The 27,932-nt window shown below is 32.0% G+C and overlaps 3 protein-coding genes and 1 long non-coding RNA gene across 14 annotated transcripts; 2 read left to right on the forward strand and 2 right to left on the reverse strand.

Annotated features, from left to right (window-relative positions):
* Positions 1–265: 265 nt before the first annotated feature.
* Positions 266–13,663, forward strand: LOC122530558 (macoilin-1). 6 transcript variants are annotated; one of them, XM_043657624.1, is made up of 13 exons: positions 269–645; positions 1,311–1,452; positions 1,532–1,658; positions 1,735–1,864; positions 1,986–2,052; positions 2,124–2,331; positions 2,409–2,667; positions 2,907–3,152; positions 3,372–3,548; positions 3,709–3,987; positions 4,232–4,425; positions 4,596–4,742; positions 12,698–13,663. In XM_043657624.1, the coding sequence occupies exons 1-13, from the start codon at positions 566–568 to the stop codon at positions 12,709–12,711; spliced, it is 2,070 nt and encodes a 689-aa protein (XP_043513559.1). In that variant the 5' UTR covers positions 269–565; the 3' UTR covers positions 12,712–13,663. The 6 variants fall into 6 exon arrangements, with proteins under 6 accessions (XP_043513558.1, XP_043513559.1, XP_043513560.1 ...); XM_043657625.1 differs by lacking the exon at positions 12,698–13,663 and adding an exon at positions 9,511–11,866; XM_043657623.1 differs by lacking the exon at positions 12,698–13,663 and having other exon boundaries at positions 266–645; positions 3,390–3,548; positions 4,596–9,114.
* Positions 13,664–15,349: 1,686 nt separating this feature from the next.
* LOC122530554 (m7GpppX diphosphatase) lies at positions 15,350–17,050 on the reverse strand. Its single transcript, XM_043657617.1, has 4 exons — positions 16,478–17,050; positions 16,231–16,376; positions 15,746–16,082; positions 15,350–15,646 (listed from the first exon to the last, which is right to left on the reverse strand). Exons 1-4 carry the CDS (start codon positions 16,827–16,829, stop codon positions 15,468–15,470), a joined length of 1,014 nt encoding a protein of 337 aa, XP_043513552.1. The 5' UTR covers positions 16,830–17,050; the 3' UTR covers positions 15,350–15,467.
* Positions 17,051–17,597: 547 nt separating this feature from the next.
* LOC122530553 (UTP--glucose-1-phosphate uridylyltransferase) lies at positions 17,598–27,770 on the forward strand. Of its 6 annotated transcripts, none has more exons than XM_043657610.1 (11): positions 21,638–21,945; positions 25,037–25,203; positions 25,275–25,483; positions 25,579–25,761; positions 25,867–26,072; positions 26,281–26,356; positions 26,437–26,583; positions 26,672–26,810; positions 26,882–27,019; positions 27,152–27,318; positions 27,399–27,770. In XM_043657610.1, exons 2-11 carry the CDS (start codon positions 25,143–25,145, stop codon positions 27,609–27,611), a joined length of 1,539 nt encoding a protein of 512 aa, XP_043513545.1. In that variant the 5' UTR covers positions 21,638–21,945; positions 25,037–25,142; the 3' UTR covers positions 27,612–27,770. The 6 variants fall into 6 exon arrangements, with proteins under 6 accessions (XP_043513548.1, XP_043513545.1, XP_043513546.1 ...); XM_043657611.1 differs by having other exon boundaries at positions 21,638–21,858; XM_043657613.1 differs by lacking the exons at positions 21,638–21,945; positions 25,037–25,203 and adding an exon at positions 17,598–17,757 and having other exon boundaries at positions 25,247–25,483.
* On the reverse strand, positions 22,369–23,456 carry LOC122530555. The gene is made up of 2 exons (XR_006307035.1): positions 22,694–23,456; positions 22,369–22,595 (listed from the first exon to the last, which is right to left on the reverse strand). It is a non-coding gene; the product is annotated as an uncharacterized LOC122530555 (long non-coding RNA).
* Positions 27,771–27,932: the final 162 nt, after the last annotated feature.

Raw genomic sequence — 27,932 nt, forward strand, 5'->3', positions numbered from 1 at the left:
GAACGAGACAGACAGACGAGGAAGAGGAGTGGGAAAGAGGATGAGAAAGATAGTTCGCGTATCGGCAGGTTAGAGCGCTGTTAACGTAAGTGAAACAAGTCGATTGCCTCGCGGTACAATCGAAACCACGCACGATCGATAAAGCCTATAATCCGCGAAACGTTTTCTGCGAGAGAGAGAGAGAGAGAGAGAGAGAAAAGAAACGAAGAATTACTCGGACGGCGCGCTGCCCCATGCGTATTTGTTTGCCCGTGCGAGGACGCGAGCGGAAGCGTGTAAGTCGGCCGCGAGTGCATCGGCGGGACGAAATATCCTGGCAGGTGATCCCTGCATGCTGATTAGCGCCATATCCTACAATGGACCAATCAGCTGCTTGGTAAACCGCCGTGAAACCTCGAATCTGTCCGCAGACGAATGACAACAAAAGAGACTGATAGAAGTCGCGCGCGCGAGACAGTGGATTTTTTTCGCGACTCCGCCGTGAAGATTTGCGGTTTTTTCCATTTTGTTACACGCCGCGAGTAACGTCGGTACGTCCGTGTCGGTGAAAGTGCGCCTGGGGAATATGAAGAGAAGAAATGTCGAGTGTGGTAAGCTTCGGAGGCCCTTGAAACGCAACAAGCTCACCGAGGGAATCTACGGAAGGTAAAATTCTACGTCGCCGCCATATGTCGTCGCGTTTCGTGCGGCCAGTTTTAAAAATAACCAAAAACACCCGACCGGTCGCCGCCACCGATACAGTGGTAGCCACCGGCCGGGAACTGTTGCCGATTTTCGACCGATGGTCACAGCGAGCTGCACGAGAGCGAGCTCCCCGTGTGCGACCGCGTCGTGTCAACCAGCACGTCCGCCGCTTTTCAGAAACTACGTGATTGACTATCAAACTGACGTTTTGTCGAAACCTTGTAACCATTTGTGTCTGGTTTTTCGCGAAAAATGGTTTTGCACGTTCGTGTCGCTTGTACCCTCGCTTCCTTTCACCTTGTACCCGCGGTTTTTTTTTCAGACGACGCGACACGACTGCTGAATGATCCTTCCCCAACCTCGATTCAGTTTCACGAATTTTCAGTTTATGCTCTCTTCAACTGTATCAACTATATTGTTGGCTTACATCATGCCAATTACATAATTCGAATTTGTTATTTACTGGTATCAGAGCCGTTTGCTTTGTTGTTGCAGTGTTTGTTTGCTTCTCTCCTTTGCTTTCTTTTTTTTTTTTTTTTTTGTTTATTTTCACTGTTACTACAGCTCTTTCACTGTTTCAAAGATTCAATCATATGTATAAATGATGGAATTTTTTTGGGTTTCAGTACTTTACTTTATCTGAAATTTCTCCTGCTATGGGCCATGGTAATTTTGGCAGACTTCATTTTAGAATTCCGATTTGAATTTTTGTGGCCGTTCTGGCTACTTCTTAGAAGCGTTTACGATTCTTTTAAATACCAAGGCTTGGTAAGTAACGCACGTTTGAAAGCATGTACGTTTATCATCGTTGGAGTTTTTGAATAACATAAACCATTATATTTTCCAGGCCTTCTCTGTATTTTTTATTTGTATCGCTCTTACGTCAGATATGATTTGTTTCTTTTTCATACCAGTACATTGGTTGTTTTTTGCTGCCAGCACTTATGTTTGGGTACAATATGTTTGGCACACAGGTAAATATAAATATTTCATCTTGATAACACTTAAATTAATTTAATTCTGACTGAGACTAATGTAATCACCATACAGATAAAGGTGTGTGCTTACCAACTGTGATGTTATGGTTACTATTTCTATACATAGAAGCAGCGGTTCGATTAAGAGATTTGAGACACATGCCCTTTCATTTAGATCTCTGTCGACCATTTGCAGCGCACTGGTATATACTTTCTTCTACTCCGTCTTTTGTTTATAATTGAAAGAACATCAAGCTTAAAAACTTAGAAATAATATCAAAAAAAATAATGGTAAAAATAATTAAAAGTATCATTTTCTTTCAGCATTGGTTATCCCGTAGTTACGTTAGGTTTTGGCTTTAAGAGCTACATTGGCTACAGAATGAGACAGGTAAATTTGCGACAAGTATGATAATTGTTTTTAGGGGTTTTTATTATATGAATCTTCTTTTCTTTTGCCAGAGAAAACAAAAAGATGTAGCAAAAGAGAATGAATTCTACCTACAACTGTTGCAGCAAGCACTGCCTTTAGAGCAACAAACCTCTACTACGATACAACCAATACAAGTTCAATCACAAACGCATATTACAACACTAGAACAACATGTTAAATCACAAAATAATAAATTAAATTCGCAGTGCAATCCAAGTCCTGAGAAAAGTAGAGGTAGTTTGTATTTATTTTCAACTTTCTACGTATACATAGAAACAAAATGTGATATAATTTAATAATAAAATATATTGTAGGAAACAGTAATAATTCTGTAGAAACAGGTGTACAAAATGGTAGTTTACATATAGGTACACAAATTACATCAACAAACCAAAATGTAACGACAAAAAATAATCATAGAAAGTCGTTGGATAAAGGCGAAAAGCAAGAAGAGCAACACAATAAACATAATGTAACGAATGTATCACAATCCGACAAAAATGATAAAAGATTTATACATACAAATGGCAATACTGTTAATCACAGTGATATGCAGTTCATCGAAAGAGTTGGGTGAGTAACTGGAGTCATTGTGTCTGTCAGTAAAACGAGATACAAAAACTAGAAATGATATTTCAGTTTAAAATTTGTTAAAAATAATTTGAAGTTGATATTAAAGTGGCATAATTATTTATTACAATAGTAGTATTTATAAAACAAACTTTATGATAAATAATTAATTGGTTTACTTATTTTCATGTTTTCATGAATATGTTTTATCTACGTGATGTAATGTTAACTGAAAATTACAGATCTGTGAATGATTTTGATGCAAATGAAGTAGAAAAAGACAAATTTATTAAGGGTGCAAATTGTGGGCACACTGCAGTAAAATCACAGACTAATGGTTCTGTAGCAGGAAAATGGAACAATATAAAAGAAAATCGAGAATCGTCATCCACAGTCAATACTCAACGTGAACGAAAAGCACGTCAGGTGAAAGCCACAGTTGATAATATAACTGAACAACAAAAGCAGCAAGACGAATATTGTCAAAGGTATGTTATTTACATTAATTACTGAATCACCAAAAATCTTAGCTTAATAATATATATGTTGATTGAGGCATAATGATGTTGTATACATTTATATTCTTCTTCTTCAACAATTTTTATAACTTTTTAAAAATGTAACTATTATTTCTATTCGAAATGGAAAAATATATGATTTTGTATTATCAGGTTTTTCTTTAGTGTAATATAATATCGTTTAAATAGGTTACTGATGTGTCGCAGGCTCGAAGCTGACATAAAACGCCTGAAATCAGATCTACAATCCAGTCGACAACTGGAACAAGAACTTCGTTCCCAGATTAATTCCCTACAAAATGGAGAACGTCAAGCTAAGGGTGATATACAACAACTTCAGCACGATAATGATCAATTACAAAGCAAGTACGTATATATAACGTCATTGCTATATTGTTAAAATTAATTCGTTTAAAACATTCTTTTTCTATTTATATTTATTATATTTCATATTTTCCTTTATTTCCTCCTTCCAATATATAAGCAGATATTTTTGCACTATTAAATATATTTTCATTTTAAACAGGTTACACGGATTAGTAACAGCTCGTCAATTAGATAAACAAACAATGTCTTCGTTGGAAAAACGAATCGCAGAAGAGCGGAAACAACGCACTGCTTGCGAAGCATCTTTGGTTTCCGAGAGGCGAGCGCGACGAGCTGCTGAAGAAGCACGATCTGCAATTCCGCCTCCACCTCCGCCACTTATTAGACAAGAATGTACAGATACTTGTAAAAGTCGTAGGACACAAATGGAACAAGATCTCAAAAATTTGCGCCGAGAACTTAAAACGAAAGAAGATAGGTAAGGGTATTGTAAAAGTTGTTTGTATAAAACTAGGTAATAACAGCTTAAAACAGCAAATGCATGTGTCACTAAGTAAATACATATTTGTAACATTACAAGTCAATATTATAAACACAAATAATCGTACGTCGATTATATTATATTCAATATTTTATTCGAACGAAGATTAAATTTGGCTTTCAATATATTAATAAATCATTTTTTGTATTGTAAATTCGCTAATCTTCTTATTTCTCCTTAGGTGCAGCACATTAGAAAAAGATATAACGCGTTGCAAGGAAAATCACAAAGAGTCTGAAATTTTACTCAGTGCACTGAATGCGCTACAAGATAAAACAGCGCATTTAGAAGACAGCCTAAGTGCAGAAACGCGTATAAAGCTCGATTTATTTTCTGCACTTGGAGAAGCCAAACGACAATTAGAGATCAGAGAAAGTAAGTAGAATTCGTTTTACAATTATTAATCTTAGCACTTTTGACAATTACGAAAATATATAGACTTAGATTTCGGATCAAAGAATCAATCAAACATACTTTTACATGAATATCTTTAAGATATATTGAATTGCAATATACTTAATATCGCGTATTTTGTGTTGAATCAGGTTTAATTAGATCTCAAGAAAAGGAAATTGAAATGTTGAAAGCAAAAATAGCCCAAGATTTAGCTGTGATGCCACAAGACACGTTTGGACCTGCGCCAACCTGTGCGACATCTAAACTTCGGTTAAATAATGAAGTACGAGTTGCAGGTACAAAAATACGTTCAAATGAAAGTCCCTGTCCAGGGTGTACAGTATCAAATTTGGATCCAAATGCGACAGCATATACACCCAAAAATTCCCTAATAGCGTCTACTGAAGCTTGAAAAAAAGAGGGAAAAAAACAATTTTTTGTCACATTATGGCTCCACAAAAATTGGGTATATATTTCATAAACATGTTTCAGTCTGTTTCTCGATGGAAGTTTAAATATAAACTTAAGTTTTATACGTGCATATACTTGCTTTGTTAAGATCAAAGATTTACATTTAAAACATATATAGAACGAATGAAATATCAAATCCTTTTTAATACTTATAGCGTAGAATATTTGTGTAACATTTGCTTAAAAAGCGTGGCTCGTGCTATAAATCTGTCAAATTTCGTAACAGGAGATATCATTTATACATGTCTTCCATGGGAGGCTTCTAGAAACATGTTTTATATCGTACTTGTCACCTGAAGTAATACAACGTTATTAACTACTTATGACCATGGGACGTGACTAATACTAAATTAAAAAAAGTATTTAATAATTAGTTACGTTCTATTAAAACGTGCTGTAGGTTGATCTAATAAGTACCTTCTTTTAATTATTTGGTACTTATAACAGATGAAGAAGCTTGAAACTAAAATGAAATAACACAGTGACACAATCTAGTTATTATATAGATGGTTATTAAATTTTAAATTGAATTTAATATTTCTATTTAGATGGTAACGTTTGATAAATTTACTGTTGACATTTAACAGAAAAACTGTATATTTTACTAATTTTTTATAGCGTTCAGATTATATCAATTTTCACGCAATACTTTCTATCAAAGGTACCGTAATGTAGATATAAAAAACTAGAAGAAATGAATTATAAATTGGATTAGCAAACGGCTAGCGGCATATCTTGTTTGTTAGAAAAAAACAGGAAAAATTGAAGACTCGATCTGTTGATCTGATCCTCCTACAGCATATGCCTAAATTTATGACGACTTGTTATAGACACAAATCTTATTCAAGTCGTGATCCGAAGCTAGTCCAGCATACAAACTGTATTTAATGTCTTTGGCAAATGAAGCCATTTTAAGTCATGTGATCATCCAAAACCAGCCATTAATATACATTAAAAAACCTGCCGTTATCATTCGTGAGAATTGATCTAAATATATCAGAAACGCCAAATTCATTTCGAGATAATCACCAACGTATTGATACTCTCTTTTCTCATTTCTCTACATTTTTATATTTTTTAAATGTCTCTGTAAAACTTTTTAGTTTAGTGATACAATTGTGTATTGGCTTTCGAACGGTACAAAATAAGTGTTAGCGTTAATGATGATTTTTTTTTTTTTTTTTTTTTTAAATGTGTACAGTGTTTTATGTGATAGATAGAAATTTTATTAAAGAAAAAAAAAGTTTTTAAGTTAAGTATATTATAATTGGTAATGAAAGGGTAGATTTATATTTTACTTAACTTGTTTAACGAGCTTCAAGAGATAAACTAATGTGTAATGCCACGTGCGCGTTTATTTACTATGAAGAAACTATTAAGTCGTGATCAAAGTTTAGGTTTCAAAACTTCAAATTTTGAATAGTATTAACACTGAAATTATACGATTTTTCACTGAGCATTCTGGAAGAATAAAGCAAAGAGTTTTCAAAAATTTATCTACAAACGTCTTCCTTTTACAAATTTGATGAATACATTCAATTTATACAATGTGTTCCTTTTGTAATGTTATAAGTTTCACTCTTACCGACTCTATTATCATATAATTTAGTGACAGTTATCATCGCTTACGCGTTTCTCCGTTTATATATCGATTTTATACAATTTTTTTATACATTTAATTTATAGGCTTAATGTTCGAACGCATTAAATTCACTTTCTTTTTTTATAACTCTTTTAAGGGTAATATTTAACATTGAACAGTGTGAATGTATGAGAATTATCAACGCTTGAATATTTTCTGAGAAAATAATTACAATTACATTTCAAATCCCTTTTGTTGATAAACTAGTAACATTAGAATCTACATTTATCAGTATATTCCTTCCAAAGTACACTTAACAAATTAATTATTTTGCATTGAAACAGTTAAGATGGAAGTTGTTTCAGAAGGAAAAATGGCATTACGTATAAAAGATCTCTCTAAAAAAAAAAGAAAAAAGAAACATGAATTTCACGTACGTTTTCAAATCCGCAAGAAAGCCAGTACCTGCTTGCTTCAATGGAACATTAATTAACGACTGGTTGATATTATAAAAGTCATTCTTCCATGATTGTATATATAAAGCACTGTCATGACAATTTATTAATAATATAGTGGATCATGACCAACTAGTCAAATGAATTTCTATAAGCACAAATATTTATTAGATATCTAATATTCATTTGATATTTCTGTCCTTACATGGAAAAGCAATAATAATTACAAAGTTTCTTCTCATTAAGTAGAATTGAAAGGATTTATCGATGTTTTCGTCAAATTGTTAGGTTCATCGTTAATTAATTTCGTGTTTCTTGGATGATCCACGTACTAAGTATAACTGCAGAATGTTGATGCACAATATGCATACGTTACGGGTACTTTTCAATTTACACGATACTTGTATTCAAAGTGCGATTGTTTTTTATTTAAATTATTCATACGTAGATTTTGGAAATTGAAATTATCATTTCATTTGTTTACAAGGCTGTCTTTATTTCACACTGTAAAATAACAGAGAAGGATCATTTTTGCTTATAATAGATTAAAAGCATATCAATACAAAAGTCGTGTAACTCTGAGAAAACCTTCATCATCTTCTTCTTCTTCTTTTCTTTTTTTTTTTTCTATTTTATTACACAAACAGTGCTGATACTTTTCATTTTTAAACCTACATAAATTTAACAGTTTTTAAAATTTAATAATTCACTGATGTTGACAATTAAACTATAGAGGGACAATATGGTTACTTTAATTTTATATTGATGCATCTTTGTATTAGGTTTATGAAGGAAACGATACAGTTTATTTTACACACATATTAGAGTTCGTTATTCCATTAACGATCATCATCTGACTGGTATGGAAATTTGTTTTATATTTAAAATTAATTCCTTTGTCGTTAAGATATCAATCAGACTTGTGTCTATGTTAACTTGTATCATTATGTGCATAAGCCCTTATAATGTAATTGAGAAACAGTGTAAATAATTACTTAAAAATAGACTAAACGCAAAGGAAAACTTACTGAAAATTGTTTGGGCACTTGCGTAGCATAGTCAAAGCACGTTACATGAAATTTGTTAGTTTAATTTATTTTAAGTGAAAGTTCTTTTAACTCATTTATGATTTACATCCTTTGATACAACTTTTTGACTGCAATCATTCTGTATCAGACGTAAAATTGAAAAAAGAAAATTACATTGAAATTGGCCACTATTCGTTTCACAATAGCAATGAAACAGAATCAGTATTATGATTCAAGAAAAAAAGAAAGGCACCATAAATGGACTAAAATTACCATCTTGTATCAAATAAAATATAGTAACTTGTAAATGAAGTAGAGGTCATCTATGATAATTCGTTGTTTAATTATTAGTTTAAACGGAATATTGTGTAAATTAGATAAAAAAAACAGTTATTAAATTTTCACTAGTTACCATATTTTATTTAATATATATATATATAGATACACACACACACATACACACAGTTTAGTGTAATGGTGGACAGAAATTGGAATAATACTTTAATATTAAAACATAAATGAGTTAATTTGATAAAAGTGTTGGAAATGTTTGCGTTGCAGTTACAAATGTTGTTTCAAGAAACGAGTGCTCTTTTTTTTTTTTCCTTTTTTTTCAACGTATCGCATTGTCAAGTGCACGTTAAGTACCTGATCAGGGTGTGCCGTAATATTTTGCGGCTAATATACTTATCACGGATTTAAGTCCGGTGTAAGGCTGGTTTCACGAATGAATATACTCTTGCTATTTAATTAATTCATATTGTTTTTTGTATTGAGTTAATGTGATATATTTTATAGGCATATATATACACATCATACACGCGCGCGCGCGCACACACACACACGACTCATACTGTACATGTTCACTTAATTTCCTCATATATAGCATATACACGTACATTTAACCGTTCGGTGGAAAAAGATCAGCGTAGCAATTGTATTTTACAATTCGTAAGAGGCATCGTATCTTTCGGATTATATCCACTTTATAGTGAAATCGCAAGATTGTTTGAAGCGTACTAAGAGAACTTCTCTGTGACAATAACGACACATTGCTTTTGTTATAAATTTAATTTATATATTTCGTACGAGGAATTTTTTTATGAAAGTACCTATTTTCTTCTTTTGTTTTTTTTTTAATTTTTTTTTTTATAATTTAAAAAGAGACCTAGAATTGAAGTTAAATTTGTTTGTAGGATATTCTATCGCGAGTAGCGGTTACAATTATGTTTTACGTCACGATGTTTACTTTTCATCTTTTCTGTACAATTGTTAATACGTGATAATTTTTTTTTATCAGTATGATCGCAAATAAAAAATAACATGAAATAAATCGACTAACAATGAAAACAACGTACGAGCAATCTAACAGAAGGAAGATATATAATGTTACTGTACATGTATTCCGACAAGTGTGTATATATATATATATATATATATATATATATATATATATATACATACATATATATATATATATCCTGAAACTCTGATATATGACGCTGTATGTATATTTTTCATATTACAGTCAAATAATAAAACATGGACATAATTCAGCACACGTACTTTTTATAACCAAATTTGAAGAAGAAAGAAAGGAAGAAAAAGAAAATTAGATTGTTCGTTTCTACTATTTGGAAGTGGTTCGAGGTGGCGTTGAAATGTATATACAATTATAAAATTTATTATACGATTTTTTTGGCTGAAAATTTCTCCTCCCAAAAAGTATAACGGAAGGTACACTCAAATTCGTTGTGTTTATCGGATTTTAAATAAACATAATTACGAAAGAAAAACGCTAGGATGTACAGAGTTTGTGAAAAGGGTCTTTTGGGAATTTGTAATGTATACAGTCACATGTGTAATGTACTTGTATATGCATCCGATATATCAATGTAACTCCCTGTAGTATTATGCGATTTTTTATTGTAATAAATCAACGAATGAGTTTATTAAAATGATACATCACTTTAGATAACGACAATCGTTATGACGATCTTTTTTTTTTATTTATTTATTTATTTATTTATTATCGTCATACAGTTCGAAGACTTGAAGAGATCGTTTTAAGCAGTTTGCTTTGTCAAGACTTTTTGTTCGTATTTTCGCGAAAGACAACATATATATATATATATATATATATTTTTTTTTTTTTGCTTTTTCGTAGACACGAGGAACACGTAAACTCGCTTTTTTTTTTTTGTTAACGACGTTATTTTCTATAATCGAACGACAACAAGAAAGATCGACAAACGAGAATAACGTGCACCATGACTATGTGAGCGAAACTGCGAAAGAAATGGCTAAATCTTTCTGGAACGTGATTCTGCGTGTTATCGAAGCGAAAAATGTACCGTTATTTCTTTTTTATAACTACACACTTGAAACGACTTTAGATCGTACTGACATATATATATTGAAGAAAGTTGGTGGACTATTTGTATAAATTATAAGAATTCACGTTAGCTTGTCCGAAAAATTCGCAGTCTTTTTGGCCTTTTGTAAATTTCTATCAAAAATTTATAAATAAAACTAGTTTCTTTTTTTCTTCTTCTTTTTGGTTCAACGAGCCTCGTGTATCCAAGAAATCTTGAGTCTTGAATAGCTAAAACGTTCACCTGCATGTCCGTCTCATTGTTATCTACGACTTTGATGATCTTTGATAATCTTGTTCTTGATATATTATAGGTATTAGCAAGAAACGAGATACTATAAAACAGAGCCGGTTAACTGGAAACCCGCGGTCCTTTGCCCCTACTTTTCTGGTCGCTAGTGCTACCCCCTCCACTACATTGAAATTTCCCCGCCCCACTCTTCCACGTGATGTAGTGGAGGGGGTAGCGATCAGGAAAGTAGGGGCAAAGGCCCACGCGCCGCCAGTTAACCCTCTGGTCTATAACCCCGCGAAAGCTCTAATAAAAAAAAAATTCTATGAACCTTCCAAACAGTCTAATACATAGTTTTTCTGTTTTCTTTTTTTTTTTCTTCTTTTCTTTCATTTATTTTACACGGAAATAAGCATATCAAAATTTTTTTTTTTTTTGGAGGCAATAAGGGAGAGACACGATAAGTGTTTGATTTCCTATTTTTCTTTTTTTTTTCTTTTTCTTTTTACAAGAAATTTTCAAAATATTAACTCTTCGATAATTTTATGTGCACCGCAGCTCCATTAAATTCAACTCGTTCTTTCTTTTTCTCTCGTCGAGAAATTAAAATTGAAAAGATAGAACTTTGATAGAAAAGACCAAGTTCCGTGTGTTAAATGTTATAAAAAAAATACTGTACTTTGGAAATTTGCTCTGTAAAAAACACTATAGTCTGTAAATGCGTGAAAATCCGCGGATAGATCGATTTTTGCCGGTGAAAGATTTAGCAGGACAGATATCGCGATTCCCCACCCCCAGTCATGCAGCTCGAGTTTTCGGAGTCTTTCAAAGTAGAGACTACACTAAACTGAATAGTAACTTGTACGATCTAACGCCTCAGACAAAAAAAAAAGGGGGGGGGGGAACGAAGAAAGAATGAAAAGTTGAAGAGATGATTTTGATGTCTCGTGATGCGACGACAATGCACGCAAATGCCCTCCACCTCTTCTCGTGCGTTCGTTATTTAAAAAAGAAATACACTTTTTTCAAACTTTTTCAAAAACACACTCTCCTCGTCGTCCCGTTCTCGATCGACGTTTGAATCGAGTTTTCAGTTTTCGAATAGAACCAGAACGGCCCGGCATTATTAACACTGAGATTCGTCTAGTCTGTATGAATGTGCGTTGTATAGTTCGTTAAGAACAACCGAGTGGAACATTTTTACGAACACTTATTTTAAGCGAACTTTGCGAAAGGTGGAAAAAAAGAAAAAAAAACACTTCGTCGAAAAATTTCATTCAAAGTGTTACTCGCATAAAAGATATTGAAAGAAGAAAAACGAAAGAAAGAAAGAAAGGAAGGAAGAGAACACACATCGTTTGTTAGAGGGCGACAATTTCCGAAGCGGAAATCGAATTTTTACGATAATATCTGCACGATATTTACGTCTTAAAATCTTACGTGTTTACGCGTGTAAGTAAATGGATATCACGACTGTTGCTTTTCATTTTTCATTCGTGTATACGATCTTCTGTAATTATACATCTCGATATATGTATAACCTAAACCTAACCTATATATATATGTGTATATACAGGGTGGTCACTGAAAGACTGAATGATATAAAACAAAAATAACTTTTACAAATACACAGTTTTTTTAAATTTTTTATTATTTTATTTGGAAATATAATTAATGGATTTTTTTCAGTATTATATGTAAAAAACAACATCACTCAAATGATCATCGTTTCGAAAATGAACAAGCTATGACTTTTTCAAACCCTTCAGTTTTTCAGTGACTACCTTGTGTATGTATATATACATATAACCTATACCTAACCTATATATATATATGGTATAGGTTATACATGTAGGATGTATATATATCAGAAGTAAATTTTTCTGCGTCTTTACGTCAACAGCTCAATTAATATTAATTTTCTTCTTTTTCTTTTTTTTTTTTTTTTTCTTAATTTATTTTCACCTTTCTGTTTCCTGAAAGGAGACACAATGCGCTTTTTTTTTTCTTAATTTATTTTCACCTTTCTGTTTCCTGAAAGGAGACACAATGCGCTTTTTTTTTTCTTAATTTATTTTCACTTTTCTGTTTTCTGAAAGGAGACACAAGGGAGAAAAGGGTGACGAGATTATTATTCCCTGATTGAGTTTCTAAATAATACTTCCAATTATCAGTGGTTAACCCTTGGACAGCGGATGGTTTTAAGACTCAGGTCTTCAGATGAGACTTAAGCGGATCAGATAAGCTCAAAAGATGAAATTATTTTCTTTTTCAAGAAACAGATCTTTTTTATTCGATATCTTTTAATTATGTTTCTTTTTAATTGCTCCAGTTTACGATGATTGAAAAGAAGAATACTTATGAATAATTATATTATTATTTACAGTTGCACAATTATCTGTGTTTGAATCACCGTTGTTTGAGGGTTAAAAAAAGAAAAGCGTTCCTTTTCAATGAAAAAAAAATAAAAATTCTTTTCTCTCTCTCTCTTTCGTTAGCATCTCTCTCGTTGAAATATTAAGTTTGTAATTTTTTTTCAAACGCTCCTTGCTCGAACGGCAGAGAAGGTTTGATTGCAAGTAATGAATCACGACGTGATACACACGAGAAGAATGTTCTCCCCTTAATTGCAGCACAGTGAATTACACACACAATTTGGACATGTTCGTGCATATTTAAAAACTCAAAGAATGTTTCATAATATTTTCATACGTAATAAAGTAAACATGATATTTTAGTATGCATAAACGGTACACTATCTCCCCCCGATCTTGTTACATTTTTTGTGTAAATAAATTCTACACTAATACTTTTTCTTTACGCTGTAAGATTCGAAAGGAAGAAGAGAAAAAAAAGAAAAAAGAGAAAAAAAGAGAAAAAGGAAGAAAAAAAACGAAAGCAGAAAAAAATAGTGGTACTTCTTTGGTATTGGTACTTAATGACTTTTCATTGTGTACTGTGTACCGCCATTTATACGATAGAAATATTTATTAAAATAAATATTGTAAAATGACACGTGTACGATTTATATATTACGATTAATATGATTAAATTGTCACGTGTGCATATAAATCATTCTCTTTTGTTGTTTCATTCAATTTTCCTACCTCATCTATTGCTTCGTCGGGAAAGTTAATAATAACGAGTAGGAGAAACTGCGGTCGAAAGCCATTGGATTGATTTTTAACGGTGAAAAAAATAATGGAGACGAGTCGAGATTTCCGTGAATGTTATGATCCTCCATTTTCCCACGTTAATAAAAATAAAGAGATCTGTGAAGTCAACAATCACTTTATCCACTCCATGTACGTACATTATCTCCGCGAATATAATTTTAATTCTTCGTTATGCGGCTTCCATCTCCTCGCTTTTTGTCGAACATTTCGTTTTATTGCATTTAAACACAAAAAAAATCATGATAAAAGCGTTACACAAAGCGTAGTTTGTAAACATTCAAATATTCGCGCCAATTTTTCGATCTGTTGAAAGGAATTTGTAAATTTTTACACACGCGATTTACCGAACAAACGGGACCGTAGGAAGAAAGTTGAGGATCGAATTTTGACGATACAATCGCAAAAGTTTGCAAATTGATCCGTTTAATTAGTTTTTTTTGCAAATGAAAATTTGTTCAATTTATGGACACTGAAATGCTAGCGCCGCGTAGCGGTGAAACAGAGGAACTAATCGCTATTGTTGTCTTTGTTACACACTATCTCTTTCCTTGTCTATCACGTATATATGTGTTTGTCCTTGTCGCACAGTAGTGCGTTCCTTGTCTATGAATGGTGCTGCCATCTGAGCCAGTCTAAATTTCATTGGAACTAAAAGCTTAAATTGGAAAAATCCGATAGATGGCAGCATCTGATTTGTAGACAAGAAGGACAATAGTGTGCGACAAGGACAAACATATATGTACGTGAAAGACAAGGAGGGAGATATTGTGCGACAAGGACAACAATAGCGATTAGTTCCACCTTTTCACCGCTACGCGCCGCTAGCATTTCAGTATCCATAAATAGACTAATTCTTTATTTTCAAAAAAAACTAATTAAGAGGATTAATTTGCAAACTTTTGCGGTTGTATCGTCAGAATTAAGTGCTCAGTTTTCTCTCTACGTTCCACTTGTCCTGTAAAATGTATCTACAAAGATTTACGAATTTTTTTCAGCAGATTGAAAAATTGGCGCGAATATTCAAATCTTTGCAAACTGTCGTTCGAAATTGTAGTTATTTATAAATTGACAAATTAATTATCGATGTTTTCAGTGGAGGATTATATTAAAAATTCATCAAATTCTCTAATATTAATTTTATTGTACCTGATTTTCTTTACATTTTATATTTATTAACATTTTATTGTCTTAATCCTTGAACATTCATTAATATCAAAGTGAGAAATATATTTATAAAAAATATAAAGTTCTTATATGTATATATATATATATATATTCGTATATTTCAAATATTTTAAGTCGTACAGTCTTATTTAAATACTGTTTTCCTCAAAAGAAAGTTCTCTATTATACACACTATGAATTCATTCACAGGTACTCTTTTATTTATTAGAATTTTTTAAACCAAAAAACAGTTATGTAAATGTATAATACAGAGCGCTCTACTGATACTGATCAAGATTTCTTAAAGTACTAGAAAAAGGAAAAAGTAACAGATCGTACATATTTTTCATAGGTCAAAACTTAAAAATTATATATACTTTTAACGAAAAATGAGTTACATAAAATATCAATATAAAAAAAGTGAATTTATAATAATCTGTAATAATAATAATATAAATGATATCGATTCACTTTGTAAACTATAAATACATATTTCTTAGTATATAGTCGAATTTAATACATAATTCTTATCCTATCTATCAATCTTCTGTATTTTTAGAATTTGCTATGTTTATAATCCCTTCTTCCAAAAATTTCGTGTAAAGGCCATCTCCTTCGGCAACAACGTAGGAAAGTACAGCCTTCGTGTAATAATCTGACATTAATTCAATGTTTCTTATAACTGTAGACAGCAAATGTGCTTTTTCCACATATATACCTAGACAGAAAGGCACACTTTAAGAATCACATATCGTCCATGATAAAATAAAATTTATCTTGCAGGTATACGCATACACAACATTTATTCTAAATGTACCTGGAGTTTCAAACATTAGATATGCAAAATGAACGTGAAGATAATAGTAGGATGGCTGATAATGCAAATATATTCTAAGCTGTGAAGCAGGTATGTTGAATTTTTTAGCAATCACAGCAGTTCCAGCTTCCTTTATATTCTTCAGAAGAGGAAGATGAGACTCGTTTAACTCTCTGATGCACCGAATCTTTTGAAACGGAAGTGCTAGTAATTTCAACGTGTTTGGCTGCCCGTCCCATTTCAGGTCGTTTACCAATATAAATCCAGTTTTCTTGTCGTTATTCTCATATACAACTTTATCCTGTTCCGCCTTGTGCTCTAAAATATTATGCACCCACTACAACAAGGGACAAATAATCAATTTTTATACAAACAACGAAAGTAAAACTGTCCTAAATTATTATAAAATTTGTATCAAACAGTCTTTGTCAAATATCTGTTCATTTCATCCTGTACATTTCGTTTTTTACTTTTTGTAAACATACCTCAACAGAAAAGCTATTCGACTCGATATAGGGGAGAGTAATTTTCTGGTAAAGTTCGTAAGTTTCATCTATGATATAAAGTTCTTTCCTTCGAAATTTTTCGATGTGTTTCACCGTCGCAGGATGTATTATCGTTGCGTTTATACCTTAAATAAATAAACAATACAATTGTTTTCCGGAATTGAAAAAGAGGAAAATGAGAATTAAATAAATAAGATTATAAATTCGCACTGTACATATACAATACCATTGTATTTTTTAAGAGGGAAACACTCGTAATTCCCGTAAATATCATTGTTGTAACGTTTGTGCAAAATTGTTCCGTCGTCGAACAACTCTTTCAGAGTTTCATGATCGTCAGGGAAATTCTGTTTCTCTAGCAAGACAACTGCCGGTCCTTCGTGCCCTTTGAAAGCACCCTCTATGTATATCTGTTTCCTCATGCAGTTATGCTGCAGAACTTTCTTCACGTTGAACGCGGACAGACAGAATTCCACGTCGTGTATGCTACCAGAATTCTCAGACTCATTTTCTTTTTCTGTTTTGGCTTTCTTCGCCGGTGTGCATTCGTCCGCGCTGTTGCAGGATACCTCCGCCATGTTTGATAACTCTTTCTAACCTCAACGCTGACAATGAGTCAAAGTTGATGTTACATAACCTCAAAGGAAGAAAAAAATATCGGACGAACGAAAATTCTCTTCGTCACTCTTCATTTCCTCTTTTCATAAAGTTACGTAAACCTTTGCAAAGTTATTGTAGGATCATTTTTTTTTACAGTCACTGTTAATCCGAGTTCATCGAAGGGATGCTTCAGAAAGAAAGATTGTAGGGGGATGAAAGGGACAAGGATAGCTCACGATTTTACGGGCAACTCAATTTATAATTCAATACATATAACTCAATTTATTTACAATTCAATTTATAACTCAATATATCTAGAAAAAATATATTTGTATGTTTGAATATTTTATAAGTTTGCCTCAGTTTTAAGGATACATGTTAGGTTGCCCCGAGCCTCGCATTTTTCCTGAAAGACTGCTATTGATTAAGAATGTTACGTACGTACGCATATCTACAGATTACTGTATACAACTTGTGCAAGAATGAGTATCGTTTATAATTATTAAATTATTTAATATCTGTTGATAGAATGATTGCTATTTTTCTATTATTGTGTGTCTACATCTACATACACGCACTGCAGGACAGATTGCTTGTGCTGTAGATATAATTATATAACATGATATAATGATATGTATAATATTATATAATATATAATATAATTATATGATATAACAGATTATATACATGTGGATTTAATTCGTTAATGGCGTATGCACGCACACTGCTGAGAACCTACAGGATCCACAGATTGAGTACAACTGCCGTATGTATAGACGGGCACGAAATCTAAACACTGGTGACCGGAATCCAAAGCGGGGGACTTTGTCTTTCGGTAACCTTCGCAACAATACTAAAGACGAGTTAGACGTGGACTAAACAATGCTGCAAGTAGATGATAGAAAGGTAAAGCATCTGTTCATTTCCTTCCCCTTCCGTTTGCCTTCCAGAACCGTTGATTAACCATAAACAATCGTAATTTCACATTGTTCCGTTTTTTCATAGAACTTTAACTTACTCTTTTTATTATTTATCACACGTTGCTTTCAAATAATAATTGATTTACTTCTAGTCACGTTTCCTTTTTCCCTGCATGCAGAAATTTCAGTCCTTTCGCGTATGTTGAGGTTATGTATTTTTTCCTGCGATCATCGCAAGTTATTCTTATTCGTTTCATACATGGTCGGTCCTTTTATTTTATTTTTTTGCTCATCTGATTTTATTTAAGATGCATTAAATTTGTGTTGCTCAATTATCATAGTTCTAGATGATAAGGTAAAAATAGACGCGTGAATGACAAAACGTCAGGTTCGTGAATATAAAAGCAAATTATAGGCTTTATGTACGATATATAACTAAATTATTCCAAAAATAGATGGTTGCTGTGTACGTGCGTATTTGCATGCGTGTCACGACTGGTGACATACGATGATACGTCTAAAATTTGGAAACTAAGCAAATGTAATGTAATTTGTTATTAGTTTCAGTATCTTACATGAAATCATAGGATACAACAATTGTTTATCTTGACTTTGTTATCTTAAAGTAAAGGATTAAGATAAAAATGAATCATACAAAATGAAAAATTCGTCACATGAGGATCGAAGTATTTCTTTCTATTATTATAAAAATAGATTGCACTACGATAACAAGTAATAAAACGATAAAAAGATTAACATTTTCAGATAACTTCTTCGATATTGATCTTTTATATAGATTCTGATGTAACAACGAATCGCGCGCGAATCTCTGACCTTGCTTAAAGATCATTCATATTCTTCCACCCTGTATACGCATACACAGTTACTGTTAGATGCCTTGTATAAGAATACAATTGAAGTTATCGTCGAACTTAAAAATTTTCTTTTTCACGAAATTGTAACAATTTTTGTATTACTAGAATTACCAAAATGGTCAAAATGACCAATTCATAATTTTCCATAAAACTTTCATATATTCATAACAGTGTATTTTCAGAGATTTAAATGATTTTTACTAGTATATATAAATAGAAGCTTGTGCTTTTTTATATATTATAAATGTTTTCGTGTTCTTTGCACCTTAATTTCTTTGGTATAAATGTTTTCACTTTAGTTGTCGATAGTTCTAGTGTTAAAGAAGAAATGAAAAATGGAATCGTCACAAGATGACACGTAAAGACAAACTGGTGATCATAATTGGCCATTGCAATTGTATTTTGCTTTTAATCGTTTGGATAATTATTAAATTATTTTCGAGTTTCATGTACATGAAACACTTTGTCTCGGCTACGGACAAACGACAGGACAGTATTCCTCTTTTTTCCAAGACGTTTATTACGCAAGATTATGTGGAATAGTCTGCGGTTACATTTCATTCGACTCGCAAAAGATGCGAGGCTTTTGCTTTTGTAAACACACAGGGCGTAACATACATATGTATATAGTATTTCACCTGTTACCTCATTTACTTTACTGCATAAATTACACAGCAATAATTGCAAAATTAGGAACGTTATTCTTAAGTCGTTGTGAAAATTTTTAAATTTCTGTTATTGTCTACAGACAGTAGTTAATCCCATTGCTTTGAATGTCATTCACTGTTATAGAACGAACATAAGTTGAACAGACAAGTTCAAACGAGTGAGTCAAAATTGATTTAAGAATGGCGTGCAATAATTATAGATATAAATTTTATATGCATGATACGTGAACATAATTATTAAATCAGTTGATTATTGATAGTTAATGTTTGAAATGAATTATAATACAATAAATGAAATTGAATTATAATACAATTTAAATATAATTATATTTGTTATATTACCAGTTATATAATTTTTAACACAGTTAAAAGTTGCTTGTTATTTAATGAAATTTTTTTTAAACATTGTTTTGAATTGCGTTAGCTGTAGTTGTGTACATATGTTTTTGTCAAGAACTTGTATTAAAATTAGAAAATAAAAAGACCGAGTTGGTACGACCTTCAGATAATCTTTTGCTTTTATAAATACATAGGGCGTAACATACATATGTATATAGTATTTCGCCCTGAATTGTCAAGTCAATCCGAGGGTAACAAAAAGGGTAATAGATGTATTTTCCAATATATATTTGCGAAATATTTCAACGATAATCTTCAATTCTTTCCACTGATTCCCTCGACGTGAATAATTTTTCTTGCAAAGTTTGACCAATCAACGAAAGATTCGCACTCATGTGTCAAGATTTATCTCTTCTGAGCGATAACCCCAAACATTTCTATTTAATCCTTCTGTTTGCTTCATTAATAACGCAGATAGCTCTAATCTATTTTCATTAAATAGGAATTTCTTTCGAAAAGTTAAGAAAATTTCAAAAAAATAATTTAAACGAAAAAATTTCAATTACCTTTGTCATTCGATTAATTGTCAATTATTTCCCTCATTTTATCGAATTTTAGACCTCGTTAAATATATAAACAATCTGTTAAAAGAAATCATAATTATTATTGAAATATAAAAAAGGAATTACAGTAAAATTCTCGAAAATCAAATCGTTTGAATTAATTGTAAACTTACTGTGAAATGCACAGTTTCGGAAAACATGATGCAATATCCACGAATATATTATATAATATACACAATCAAATTGTTTCATTGCTTGAAAATTATTGCGCATGTTCTTACAGTCATATACATGCCACATTTATGTACATATTTAACATGATGTCTATCATGTTAACTTACAATTATATATGTACATTATTCTGCTCAAAATAATTTGCAATAAGTAGTCGTTTTTTTTTTTTTTTTTTCTTTTAAATTAACCAGCAGCATTCACATTATTTTGAAAATAAAATTCGTCTATATATAGATTAAATTGCGCGTGTGAAGTTAAAAGTAAAGCAAAGTTTGTGAGATTTAACGTAACAATCTCGTTATTGACATAGAGGCGAAATTATTCCATTGCTTATTTATCATTCAGCACTTACGTCGTGCAAATGATTATGCCTATCTTTCCATATTTTGTAATTTCTGCATTTTTGAAGATCGCAGCGTTTATCTAAGAGGAGACTTTGAATAGGAGCGTGGAACACGCGGCCAGATAACGTCGTCGCACGACCTCGTCAGATATACAAGTGATCACGAATCGCTTGATAACGAGACGATCATAGCGCCACGGTTGGAAAGTCGCGTTGATTAGGCCCATTATGATAAAATTTATGGCCGAAGGACAAAATACGATAAGTTCGAAAATACTTTTCGTTTTTACTTTGTTCTTCTCCTACTATTGTTATTAATGTTTAAGCAATCGCTATAGAAAAAAATTCGAAAACTTCAAAGATAAATTTTTACATTCATTTACGTTCATTACAATATTTTATTCTATTTTTCAACATGTAGAACCATCTCTTTGCTAAATGTTTCACGATTGTTGGAACACTATATACTCAGATATGTGTATGTAATCGTGTATTATACACGAGATGCTTATAAATGTATATAAATAAAAGATGATCACACCTGTTATTGTAGGTGTTTTTTTTTTTTTTTTTTTTTGTATAATACACAATAACAAATATTTGAATTGTATTGCTCTTTTCGTCTCCTGCTGTGTAAATAATCTCTCCCTCTTCTCGTCTACGGTTTACCAAAACCTTTTTGCCTCGGTACCCTGTATTTAACCTCAGTACCCTGTATTAAGGCGTTGCTGATTAACACTATAATTTATGGTCCCTTGTTGTATTTCTTTCGCCGAGTACGTGCAATATCTAAGATTCACTTGTTAGAAGCGAACTCCAATAGCCGGCGTGTATTACTATCGGGACACGCCGCCGATTTATGCCGCAGTGACACATCCACGTTCGACGAAGATACATCGGGTGCTCCGCGCACTGGAATATCGCGTTCAGTCGGTTTCGCTCGGTTTGAGGATCGTCGGAAGCTCGTTGATCGCCGCGACAAGAATTTAAATACATAATCATTCGCACATTTGTCAAGTGACGCGAGTGGAAAGTTGACACGCGCGCACACTCTCGCTCTTTCTCGTGAGCTTTGAGATATAACATACATATATATATATATATGTGTGTGTATATATATACACACACACACGAATGGAATACTTGTTGAATGTAAGTGACACCGCGTACATGGAGAAAAGAAAGAGGGTGTTGTTTTCCATGGTTGCTGGGATTCTGGGAAATTCCTTCGAAATCGGTGACACACCGAGTCATCGGTTACAGGCACAATAATATTAAAGTGTTTGCAGGAATGTTTCCTCCTGTTTCCAGGAGCTTTTTTCCATTCGTACTAAATGCACGAATAAATCCCTCGTCTTTTTCATTGTAAATTTCGGTCGCGTGTTACTGAAATTGACGACGTTCTGTCTTTTGTGATGTTACGTCATGTTGACTATGTTAACAGAGCTTGTATCAGAAACCTGTATGTAACACGATCTTTATTTTTATCCTGAGAATTATATTCTTTTTCGTTAACGTATTTTTTCACATTATATAGATACTGAGTAAACGCAATAAAGCTGTTTACTATGTTTTTCTATTTTATCCAAGTATCGCTTGAATTAATCTGCAACAAATATCCTGGTTATTCACGTTTCGAGAAAATAATTCTCATCAAAGACTTTATACTCTACTCAAGTATAATACGAAAATTGCTGTCCTGAATTGTTCAAAGTATGATTTGATCTTCGATTTTATAATCTTTCTACATCGTTTTTAATACTCTTCTTACTGAATCTAGATTCATTTGATAATCAATGGTACTAAAAAATGGGAAAAAAGAAATATAAATTCCAAATATTACAGATAGTTTCATAAAAAACATTACTACATATAACAATGTGTAAATTACTCGTCTTACTTGCATTTTAATATCCAATATGCAAAATTCATTCTGCTTCTTTAAAACATTACACCACAAAAGCAAATTGTCATGTCCACGTCCAATAAAAATTACGTTATGCGCGGTTTGTTTGGTCAATGTAGTATACATGCTGATAAAACTTTTCATTCATTTTCGTGTGATTTATAAAATCATCCATTGATTTGCAAAAGAAGGATATATCCATTGATCTGCACATTTTGAAAATTTCAATTCATCGAGGCATTAGTAATGATTGGGTGCTGCAATCGTTTGTAAATGCTTTGTCATACGTGCTAGACTGTTATCTAAGATGTAGCAAGTTAACACGATACTGTTGTATTAAAATATGCTCGGCGTGTTACATCATGAAAGTTGGTATCTCGGGGTTTATGTTATAGCGGTGTTATTAAAAGAGATCAACAGAATTGCACTTGTCACGAGAGTATTACTCCAGTGATGATTCTTATTGCGTGTCGTGATCTTTTCTTCTTTTCCACGCACGTTCTGTGAACGAAAATAAATATCACACGCTGCTCTTTTCTGTCCCGTAATGTATGGGCAAATTACATTATGAGAGTTACCTAGTAAAAGCTTGGTTATTCGAGATTGTGAAATAAACTTCCTTTCGAAATTATCACTTCTGAATGTGATACAGATGTTTAATGTTGTTTTATTGATCATACGTGTTAAGATAGATTTAAAAATAACTATTTACTTATAATTTTTCAATCATTTCTTCAATATTTAATTTTTTTTTGTTCGTTACATTTATATAAATTACTGTACTATTATTATTATTATTATTATTATTGTCATATTTTGAAAAGTAATTCTGGTTAAATTTAATTACTGACTTATATTTGAATTGTTATGTTTACTGAATTGTTATGATATCCATGACTTTGTATATCTGGAAAATTAATTTATTTCTGATTTTTTAACATTTTCTTATTTTATTATATTATATTTATATATTATATATAAGTAAATATTGTTCTTGAAATTTCTGAAGTAAATATATAGGATACGTATTGCGATATAATATAGTATATAGCAGAGAAAATAGAAATATGAAAAATGAAATGGTACACATAAGCACGTTCATAAATGACTTATTGATCCAGAAATGACACAATGCAACGTTTCTTTAAATGCTTGAGTAATCCCTTATTGTGAAAGTTTCCTTATCTTTTTTATGACTTGAGAAATAAAAATGATAAAAGATGAAACGATTTTAAAGGCCAGTTCATCCTCCAGCGATTATTGTAAATAAGCTCTTTGTTTCTTCCTCGTAATCGAATTAGAAAGTATCAAAAGGATTATAAACGAATTACGTGTGTTATAAATTATAATAATGAATTATAAACAACTCAAGGAAATAGATCATGTTAGATAATGTAATCTGCATTCATATTAAACCGTATATGATCACTTGAAATTTAAAATTAGTTTCAAGTGATTCAGTTATCATATTATACTTGCCATACTTGATTAATGCCGTTTACTTGTAGGGTTTGGCATGAATAATTTAAATCCCATGTTTGAAATTATACCTGTCGCAATCTCGATTGAAAAATAGTCCATCTCCGCTTGTCTAACGAGAATGTCCTGAAAATGTTCATTAAACATTGTCATTTAAATGTGTAGGCGAATAGATTGTTAAATTCGATACTGTTAAATTAAATTAAATTAAATGTCTTACTGAAATAATTAATTTTCTAGAGTCCAATAGACTCCCGGCTCTATAGCAAAGGCGATATTCACACAATTCAAAGTAGTAGCCTCGAACGATTCATTCTTGCATATCGATAATGGCTTTGATAAAAGCAGCTTATGATAATGTTGACGTAAAACGTGCACCATCAGCTCCATCACGTAATGCGAAATTAAACATAAACTAAGTTATCCATTTGCCGAACATAATCTTACGTTGTTTTACGATTAATAATTTAACTTGGATCGCAGAACGGAAGCTATTTAATGTAATTAAGCAAAACTATAAAAACTTCAAAGCCATAAAATGCGTAAATAGATAATCTATTCGTAAATTAAATAAATTGTGTTATGAAAAGTTAATTACTTACTTATGTTAGTTACTTACAAGTATATTCGTGAACCACTATACATATAATATTGAATTTGATCCTATCACTACCATCAATTCATTTTCGCAAAAAATCTACGATCGAGAAACAAAAATAACTCAAATATATACGTCATCAGAAATCCATTCAAACTGATAGGGTTTTTGCTTCATTAAGAATTATTTAATGGGAATCGGCAAAAATAGCACTCTCTTTCTCCATACGACTGCTTAACGACTTGCTTCTCTCTGACAAGTTTCTTCAGTAACGATCTCGAGTGAATATATTTAGAAGGGAGTATTTTAAAAAGAAAAAGAGACAATAACTAAAAAAATAAGAAAAAAAAAAACCGTCCGTACACCATGCACGATCATAAGTTGGACGACAGTGTTAGCAGAGCCAAGACGCTTTTGAAGAGAAAAGGTATTTATCGCTCTGTTCACTATTTCGGTGAATAAATCCGTAGGCACGCGGTCACCAACGCAGTCCCTCAGATACACAGGCATTCCGCGAGAGAACCAAGAGGGATGCCCTGAACGAGCTTCAACACGAGTTAGAGAAACTCGAGGAAACGGCGACAGGCGAGTTCAGGGAGGAGATCCATCGGCAGTTCGAAGGTTTTACCCACCTCTTCCAACGGTTCCTCCAGGAGGAAGGGCCCTCGCTAGAATGGGATCGTATTCAGAAGCTGCCCGACGATGCGGTAAGCTGAAATAATCAACAAAAGACGGATATGAAAATTTGTTTTAAACAAACAAACTAAAATGAAGCTAAAGAGAAAATTTACTCTATTTTTAGATAAGAGATTACAATTCCTTACCAACTCCAAATGGGGAAGAAGTGAAGGCGTTTTTGAGCAAGTTGATCGTTATAAAGTTGAACGGTGGCTTAGGAACTAGTATGGGATGTCATGGTCCAAAGTCTGTAATAGCGGTACGTAACGGGCTTACGTTTCTGGATCTGACTGTGCAACAAATTGAGGTAACTATAACTGTTGTAAAAATGTAATTTCAACTTACGCAAGAGTGTGTATTTAAAGAAAGGAGAATTTATCTTATCGGTTATTATATGTCTCGTGTTTTGCAGTACTTGAACAAAACTTACAACGCCAATGTCCCGCTTATTTTGATGAATTCCTTCAACACGGATGACGATACGCAACGAATTATTAGAAAATATAAAGGGATAGACGTCGATATTCAAACGTTTAATCAAAGCTGCTATCCTCGTATCAATAGAGATTCTTTGCTTCCAATCGCGAAACACTGCGATATTGCTGATGACATCGAAGCGTAAGATTAATCTAAAACAAAATTTTAAATATTTGTTAGAAGACTTTTTTGTGTATTTTTGTGTATATTGTCAAAGATGCATCATACAGAACTACAAAAAATATTCAAAATAGAGTATTCGTTATTTTTTAGTTATATTCATAAAAATATGACATTGCATAAAAATCCACAGTATGCATAAATTTATTTAGATGTCGTTTATTTGCAGGTGGTATCCTCCTGGTCATGGAGACTTTTATGAAAGTTTCCGGAATTCAGGTTTATTAAAGAAATTCATAAAAGAGGTATACACATATGCACACATTTTAATCTTTTGTATTAAACGTTATATCACACATTTAATAAATATTTTCTCTCAATACAGGGACGTGAATATTGTTTCATTTCAAACATTGATAATCTAGGTGCTACTGTGGATTTCAAAATTTTGAAACTACTGTTGGACAAACGTGAAGCCTCACCTCTTGAATTTGTTATGGAAGTTACTGATAAAACTCGTGCCGACGTCAAGGTAATATAATTTTCGTTTACAAATTGATTTCTTCAAATCTTTTTAAGTAATCACATTTATATATATATATACATATATATCTTTATAGGGTGGAACGTTAATCAAGTATGAAGATAAATTACGCCTACTCGAAATTGCCCAAGTTCCAAAAGACCATGTAGATGATTTCAAATCAATAAAAACGTTCAAGTTTTTCAATACAAATAATTTATGGATAAAACTTAGTGGTACGTGTTTTCTCTCAGTTACACAATTGTAACTGATTCATGATTGTAACATTTATTTTTTACATTCTTAGCTATTGAAAGAGTATTGGAAGAAAATTCTTTGAATATGGAGATTATTGTAAATAACAAGACGTTTGAACATGGTTTAAATATCATTCAATTAGAAACTGCTGTTGGAGCAGCTATGAAATCATTTGAAGGAAGTATTGGTAAGAGACAGCCAACTTTTTTATATGTTCTGCATGAACTTTCATATTTCTTTAATGAAATACCAAATTATTATCTTAATTTAATACTACGATATGATTGTAACTGTACTATACATGTAAATCTGTAAATAGGTATAAATGTTCCACGCAGTAGATTCTTACCAGTCAAAAAGACGTCAGATTTAATGCTTGTTATGAGCAACTTGTATACTCTTCGCAATGGTTCATTAGTAATGAGTCCCCAACGAATGTTCCCTACAACACCTCTTATAAAATTGGGTGATAACCATTTTGCAAAGGTTGTTATTTTGTTTCTATAATTTCCATAAATCCTTTATACCTAGGATATTCTATAATCGAGGTGAATTTTTTCTTGTAGGTTAAAGAATTTCTTACTAGATTCCCAGCTATACCAGATCTGTTGGAATTAGATCATCTTACAGTGTCTGGTGATGTTACTTTTGGAAAAGGGGTAACTCTAAAGGGAACTGTTATAATTATTGCAAACCACGGAGAACGTATCGATCTCCCCTCAGGCACAATTTTAGAAAATAAAATAGTATCGGGCAATTTACGTATTTTGAATCATTAAGTGAAAAGAAACTAAATCTGTTGCACAATATAAAGATTAAGGAAAGAATGCATATAGTGTATATTTATTTAATAATATTGCAAATGGAATGTGTACAAAATTTATAAGCTGAAAATAAATAAATAATTGTTATATAAATAAACAAAAACGATAACAAAATGTTATTTAATATTCTATAAATTTCATTTGATATTATGAATTTTATTCGATTTAACTTTTATACCTAGTCTATACCTAATTCTATTTTTATTTCTTTTCCAAATTCTTCCTAAATCTCGTTTCGGTTAAATTTGTACAATTTATAAATTCTTATTCGTTTTT

The sequence above is a fragment of the Frieseomelitta varia genome, unplaced genomic scaffold, assembly GCF_011392965.1.
Source record: "Frieseomelitta varia isolate USP_RPSP 00005682 unplaced genomic scaffold, Fvar_1.2 scaffold_347, whole genome shotgun sequence".
Classification (NCBI taxonomy): Eukaryota; Metazoa; Arthropoda; class Insecta; order Hymenoptera; family Apidae; genus Frieseomelitta; species Frieseomelitta varia.

Bases quoted from the DNA above. Each gene is read 5' to 3' on its own strand.
- LOC122530558 (XM_043657621.1), top strand. From the start codon at position 566: ATGAAGAGAAGAAATGTCGAGTGTGGTAAGCTTCGGAGGCCCTTGAAA. The intron at 2,332-2,408 runs GTTTGTATTTAT...AATATATTGTAG, and splicing joins TCCTGAGAAAAGTAGAGGTA to GAAACAGTAATAATTCTGTA. The intron at 3,549-3,708 runs GTACGTATATAT...CATTTTAAACAG, and splicing joins AATGATCAATTACAAAGCAA to GTTACACGGATTAGTAACAG.
- LOC122530554 (XM_043657617.1), bottom strand. From the start codon at position 16,829: ATGGCGGAGGTATCCTGCAACAGCGCGGACGAATGCACACCGGCGAAG. The intron at 16,377-16,477 runs GTATTGTATATG...TATTTATTTAAG, and splicing joins CCCTCTTAAAAAATACAATG to GTATAAACGCAACGATAATA. The intron at 15,647-15,745 runs GTACATTTAGAA...CTTTCTGTCTAG, and splicing joins TCTAATGTTTGAAACTCCAG to GTATATATGTGGAAAAAGCA.
- LOC122530553 (XM_043657610.1), top strand. From the start codon at position 25,143: ATGCACGATCATAAGTTGGACGACAGTGTTAGCAGAGCCAAGACGCTT. The intron at 25,762-25,866 runs GTAACTATAACT...CGTGTTTTGCAG, and splicing joins TGACTGTGCAACAAATTGAG to TACTTGAACAAAACTTACAA. The intron at 27,319-27,398 runs GTTGTTATTTTG...TTTTTCTTGTAG, and splicing joins GTGATAACCATTTTGCAAAG to GTTAAAGAATTTCTTACTAG.